Source organism: Myotis brandtii, unplaced genomic scaffold (assembly GCF_000412655.1).
Source record: "Myotis brandtii unplaced genomic scaffold, ASM41265v1 scaffold57, whole genome shotgun sequence".
NCBI lineage: Eukaryota > Metazoa > Chordata > Mammalia > Chiroptera > Vespertilionidae > Myotis > Myotis brandtii.
In genome coordinates, this window is record NW_005370133.1 from 934,896 (window position 1) to 941,950 (window position 7,055).

General features: G+C 37.4%; 1 protein-coding gene across 4 annotated transcripts in view; it reads right to left on the reverse strand.

Moving 5' to 3' along the window:
• Nucleotides 1–7,055, reverse strand: part of NDC1 (NDC1 transmembrane nucleoporin) — a 57,515-nt gene that overhangs the window by 36,099 nt on the left and 14,361 nt on the right. For all 4 annotated transcript variants that reach the window (XM_005878652.2, XM_005878650.2, XM_014549783.1 and 1 more), the window contains 3 exons: nt 5,019–5,127; nt 3,125–3,176; nt 1,137–1,272 (listed from right to left, as the gene is read on the reverse strand). In XM_005878652.2, the coding sequence (XP_005878714.1) occupies nt 1,137–1,272; nt 3,125–3,176; nt 5,019–5,127 (297 nt within the window). The remainder of the gene's footprint in view (nt 1–1,136; nt 1,273–3,124; nt 3,177–5,018; nt 5,128–7,055) is intronic.

Consider the following 7,055-nt stretch of genomic DNA (forward strand, 5'->3'; position numbering starts at 1 on the left):
CACAGAGCTGCAGGGTGATCAGGGGGTTTGGGCGCTGCCCCCTGTCACGCTGATCCCGGTGCTGGGAGGCATATTACCCTTTTACTATATAGGATAGAGGCCTGGTGCACGGGTGGGGGCCGGCTGGTTTGCCCTGAAGGGTGTCCTGGATCAGGGCGGGCGTCCCCACTGGGGTGCCTGGCCAGCCTAGATGAGGGGATGATGGCTGTTTGCATCTGGTCACACCCCCTTCAGGGTGGGGGTCCCCACTGGGGTGCCTGGCCAGTCTGGATGAGGGGTTGAGGGCTGTTTTCAGGCTGGCGGGTGACTGAAGCTCCCAACCTGTCCTTTTTTTCTATTTTTTTTATTCTGGGCCAGCTTTAGCTCTGAGGCCTTGGCTGCTGAAAGCAGGTTTCTGGCCTTTGTTTACCTTCTGTATTTGAAACAATGTTGCGGTCCGGCTGGCTGAAGCCTGGCTGATTGAAAGCAGGTTTCTGGGGTTTTGTTTAGCTTCTATATTTGTTACAATGTTTCTTAGAGAGCAGCTGAGAGGCCGGCAAGGCAGGCAGGGAACCTGGCTTCCTCTGTCACTGGAGCAAGCAAGCCTCCCTGTTCGCGTCAGCTGCCTGGCTGCCAGCCGCCATCTTGGTTGGCAGTTAATTTGCATATCTCACTGATTAGCCAATGGGAAGGGTAGCGGCCGTATGGCTAATTACCATGTTTCTCTTTTATTAGATAGGATAACAATAGCCCTAACTGGCTTGGCTCAGTGGATAGAGCATCGGCCCAAGGACTGAAGGGTTCCAGGTTCGATTCCAGTTAAAGGCACATACTTCAGTTGCAGGCTCGATCCCCATGTGGGAGGCAACCAATCAATGTGTTCCTCTCACTCTCTCTCTCCCTCCCTTCTACTCTGTCTAAAAATCAATGGAAAAAATATCCTCGGATGAGAATTAACAAAAAACAACAACAACAACAACAACAAAGTAAATAATGGTTAATAAATGATGCATCCCTAGTGAAGTCTCAGTAAAGAGACCAAAACCCCATTTACCAAAATGGCTTCGGGCATAACAGCATGCTGATCAGTGCTCTACTAAAAATAAATCTTTAGTACTCCAAAATACAAATGTACCAACAAAAAAATCAGTACTAACCTCTGTGGCATAGATTTTGAAGAGTATCCATGAGATATACCAAGTCATCAGAAGAAAGACTCCACATAACCAGACATGGTAGAGCAATGAGAGATTCAAGAGGCCACTCACAGTATCAAGAGGCCTATGAAATTGCCTATGAAAACAAAAATTACTATTTAATCCTATGGGGAAAAATACAGTCTAAGCATTTAACAGACTTGGGCTCAACACTGAGAAACAAATAAATCCTATTTGCAAATAGTAATGGTAATAAACTCCTCTCATTTTGTGCCCTATAGAATTTTTTCCCCAATACCTTCTAACAAAGAACATAAAGGGAGCCTAAAAGGAAGAGTAAACCTAAACTGGCACTCAGTTTCTTGTGTTCAAAATCTTCACTGCCACTTACTATGGAAAAAGAATAAGCCAAACCTATAAACCAACCCCTAGAGGTTGAGTAAAATTATATTACGGTTGCTTTCTAGTTTGATACTTAAAAATCATTCAACATAACTAGCACCTCTCCTGTATACCCTACAAACAGTTCCATCGTAGTTAAAAGCACATAGCACTATTAAAAATAACTCTTTACTTTTTAAAATATATTTTTATTGATTTCAGAGAGGATGGGAGAGGTAGAGAGAGAAACATCGACGAGAGAGAATCATCCATCAGCTGCCTCCTGTACACCTTCTACTGGGGATCAAGCCCACAACCCAGGCATGTGCTCTGACCAGGAATTGAACCGTAACCTCCTGGTTCGGAAGTCAACACTCAACCACTGAGCCACTCAGGCAGGGCACTACCTAGGAACTTTTAAACGTTAAAAATTGAAATCTACACGGTAGAAACCATAATATCTCATAAACACCTATATATGCCAATATTCCCACTCCCAAGAACTGATACTAGTGAAGACTATATATGACACAAAGTCTCACAGTAGAATAATAATTAAAAGAACATTAATGGAGAAATTTACATTTATCTGCAAAATAAGATTTTCCCTGGCCAGTGTTGTCAAATGGTCAGAGCATCGGCCTGAGCACCAAAGGGTCTCAGGTTGAATTCCCAGTCGAAGGTACTTGGGTTGCAAGTTTAATCCTGGGCCCCAGTTTGAGTGTGTGCAAGAGGCAACCAATTGATTCTCACATCAATGTTTCTCTCTGCATCTCTCTCCTCTCCCACTCCCTTGCACTCTCTCTAAAAATCAATGGAAAAAATACCTTTGGGTGAGATTTATAAAAAATAAACAAAAATCAAGATGAAAGCTCTATTTGCCAAGTGCATGGGGAATAACTAGAACATATACCTGATTGCCACTTATGATCTTCAACTGGTCACATGACCCTCCTCAATTTTGGTTCCTCATAGGCAAAATTAGAATAATGCCACAGCATTATGACTGTCTAGCTCAACATAGCATAGAATGATTATTGAGGACAAAAAAGAAAAAAGGAGGCATACCACGCAACTCAAGAAGTCTACTTTTTTACAATATAAAAGCTGTTTCTAACAATAAATGAATTATTACTTCTGGGGACAGTAACTAGGTGACTGGAGAAAGGAGCAAAATAAATCATCTTCATTGCATGCCCTTTTTATATATATCATTGAAATTTTAGACTATGTGAACTATGTGCATTCAAAAATGAACACAATTCTTGCCCTACCTGATTTGGCTCAGTGGATAGAGCATTGGCCTGTGGACTGAAGGGTCCCACGTTCGATTCCAGTCAAGGGCACATGCCTGGGTTGCAGGCTCGATCCCCAGTAGGGGGCATGCAGAAGGCAGCCAATCAATGATTCTCTCTCATCACTGATGTTTCTATCTCTCTCTCCCTTTCCCTTCCTCTCCGAAATCAATAAAAATTTTTTTAAAAAATGAACACAATTCTTAAAAATCTTAAAGGCTCAACCAATCAAAGCATGTGGAAAGAAGTAAACATCTAAAAAGATGAAAACATCTAAAAAAGTTAAAATCAGACTTTTCATAGAGCACTTACTCATCTATCTGAAGGTTCATAGCAGTGCTAATCCAAGCTTTGGGAATATGGCCTGAGGGGGGGGAAAGATACGAAGTTATGAACATAAAAAGTTATAAAAGCAAACCTTAATCATGTTTTGAAATATGAGGTTGATGAGATAGTCAAACAGACACCAAGACCTCAGTCTAAAGTCTAGTTTGTTTAAGAATGGGCAAGACAAAAGAATAATTTCTAAATATAGGCAGTTTTTGCTTTTCAATTCTGATATGTACATATTTCAATTACCAGGGTTTAGTTACTAACACCAGTCCTCCAACTGAATTCAAATTTCACTTACCATGGTATATTAACTTCGAGCAACTCAATATAGTATTTCTAGCTTTTCAGTAACCAAATAAGTATGTAGATAACAGATGCATAGCAAGATCCATGACCAATCACATCTCTTCCTTCAAAGTCTATTGGTGATTGGTCGCTCACAAAAGTTATGCAGTTCAGGCACAGACAATGAAGCATGTAGTTGTGTTGCCTCCTTGTCTCCCACGGTAAACCCACATAACTTTTTACAAAAATGAATAACTGAAAAGAGGAAACTGGCCAAAAAAGACCAAAGTACAACAAAAAAATGGAAAGTGGTAGCACTAGAAATGAAGTTTGAAAGAAATAGCTGACCATGAGAATGCTGACATGGCTTTGTCAGACTAACATACAACTACAGGCATACCTCTGAGATATTGTGGTATTCCAGAGTATTGTATTTCAATAAAGCAAGTCATAATCTTGTTGCTAGTGAAGGGTTCTTGCCTTTAATTTGTAAAAAAAAATGCAACATCTGTGAAGTGCAATAATGTGAAGCACAGTAAAGCAAAGTATGCCTGGATGGGCAAACAGCTAGGCTAACTGTAGTAGGTTAATACAATGAAGTATTAACATTAGAATGACAATTTTCAAAGCTATGTAGAAAAATGGACTACATAAACTACAACTGAAAAAGGTAGACAACAAAATGGCCTTTTTCTGATCCTACTTTTTTCTATGGATATAAATGTAATTATATATCCATAGCACAGAAAAAATTAGTCTGAAAATAGTATTTTAGAACGTTGGATTTTGTTTCTATTATGTGCTGCTACGGAGATTAATGTTTTCCATCTAACTTGTACTGTTCATTATATTGAAGCTGCTGTATTTTTATACGAAAATTCACTTTAATAAATTCTACAAGGTTCCCTTAGCAAGAGAATATTTTTATTGTATTAGTACCGTTATAAACTTATAAAAAGCAATATGTTCTATATAAAGTAATGACCAAATCACATATATTTTCCTTTTTTAAAAAAAAAATACCTTTTTTTATTGTGCTAAAAACACATAACATAAAAAATTTACCATCTTAAACATTTTTAAGTGGGCAATGTGGATATAAGTGCCTTGTGCAACAGATCATTAGAGTTTTATCATATTTCTACAGTATCTATACCCACTGAACATACCAACTTCTCCCCCTTTTCTCCCTCTCTTCAGTCTATGGCAACCAACATATCCTACTTTTAGTTTCTAAGAGTCTGGCTACTCTACATATCTCATATAAATGGAATCATACAGTATTTGTCTTTTTGTGACTGGCTTACTTCACACAGTATAATGTCCCAAGATTCATCCATATTGTAGCATGTGACAGGATTTCCTTCTTTTTTAAGGTTGAATAATATTCCATTGTATGTATATTCCACATTTCCTTTAACAATATTTTCCCTTAAGTAAATACTTTTTGACCATCTAAACAACGATTCAGTTGGGCTAGGCTAATCACACACATACAAATGTAGGAAACATATAAAAACAATCAAGAATGTCACTGACATTTTCTGAGCTATGAGCTAACACACTATCAAAAAGCATAAATTCTTACCAAGAAAATAATACACAATGCAGAAATTTCTAATCAAGAACAGTGATTCCATACAACTGTGTTTAACTAGTAAGAGCAAAGATCTCCTAAAGCGCAAGAACTTGTATTGCTGTGGAAAAAGAAAAATAGAATCAAATAATACACCCAAACAGAGATGTAGTTCATTCTAAAGCAAGCACATAACTATAATAGTCCACACATAAACTATAATCATTGCATAAAAGACAAAGTTCATTCTAGAAGCAAATATCAACTATTTCTGATGTTATATCAAGTTTATCATTGATATAAAAGACCAGAATTGAGAAAATTAACAATATCAAACTATGATTATACTAAGGAGTATGGAAACAAAGAAAGTAAAAAATCATCATCATCATCATAATAGCAGCTAACATTCTTTGGGCACTTACCATGAATCAGGTACTATTGTAAGCATTTTACATGTATTAATCCATTTAAACTTCACAAGAACCCTATGAAGGAGGTTCTATTATTATCCTCAAATTTGCAGATGAGAAAACCAGGAGGCACAGAAAGGTTAAGTAACTTAACCAATATTACCAACTAGCAAAAGGAAAATCGGAGATTTTTAATCCAGGTAGGCTAGCTTCGAGCCTGTAATCTTAAAGATGATGCATACTGCCTCTACATTAATTTTTTTAAATGTTATTTTCAGAAAAATAGGAGACAGTGAAGACACTAGCCTAAGAATCAGGAGACCTGAGTTATAGTGCTCTCCCCTTTCGTACAACACTGAGCAGAAAGGCTGAACCAGCTCAATAGTTCCTTAGTGGGTACCTTCCAATTCTATCAATCTAAGAGAAAGTAATCAAATAAGAAAAAATACGAACTTTTCCTGAAAAAACAAAACAAAACACATATTTCTTATGAAACAAGAGTTGGCTGACAAGCAACACCCTCTCCTGTTCTTGGCCCTCAAACGCCAATGAAAAAAATATTTTAAAATTATTGGAAAGAATCTAAGGAAATCTAATGAGCAAAAGATGATCTTTCCAAATTCTGGTCTTCTTTTGTGCTTACTATAATCTTATACATATAAAGGAATATGTAAATTCTTTTGTGCTTAATATTGGGGCCAATCCTTTTTTAAGGAATTTCAGAAGCTAAAGTACAATAAAATTTATAGAACTTAGGTAGAAGTTATATCTTCCTACCATGTCGGCCGATTCCTATAGTATCTTACAAAAAGCAGCCCATGTGAATACTTAGCCACTAACTGTACAACTTCAAGTTACATTGGCTTATTCAAACATTTTCCAAGTGCAAGATATGTAATTGCACTATTCTGTGTTGGTGCTTTTTCCCCCCTTCCCCCCAAGCCCTCCCAACCAATAAAATTGGCATAGTTTTTAGACTATCCCTACTGTAGCTCTCACTTTAACCATTACTCACCAGGTACTGAGAGGCCAGGGAAGCAGGTTGACATTTCAGTAGATACGCTGAGAAGAGCTAATAGACACTCTTCTTCCTCCCAAAATGAAGTGTTTTTCAATTCCCTATTGGGTTTCTTCTATGGTTTGGCTATCAGCTACCCTTTACTGAATATTTACTATGTGCCAGGCTCTATCAATCTTATTTAATACTTTCAGTCTTGTTGGCCTAAAATTTCCAAGCCTGGTCTTGATGTGCATCCATTTCTTTGTCCTCTATTCCATGCTAATGTTCACCTTTTCCTTATCTATCATTAATGCACTGTTTTTAATACTATAGGCAAATTTAAAGAAAAAAAAATCTAATGAGCTAATGCAAATTGGCTAAAATTAATTTTTTAAAAAAGATCTAATTTTTTCTATTATACATGATATAGAAGAACTTACTGAATAATATGTACAATATAAACTATTTATGAAAACTCCACCCCACAAAATTTGTTATCTACACTAATAAAAGAGAAACATGGTAATTAGCTAATCAGGGAGATATGCAAATTAACTGACAGCCAAGATGGCGGCCGGCAGCCAGGCAGCTTAAAGCGAACATGAGGCTTGCTTCCTTCAGTGAAGGAGGAAGCCA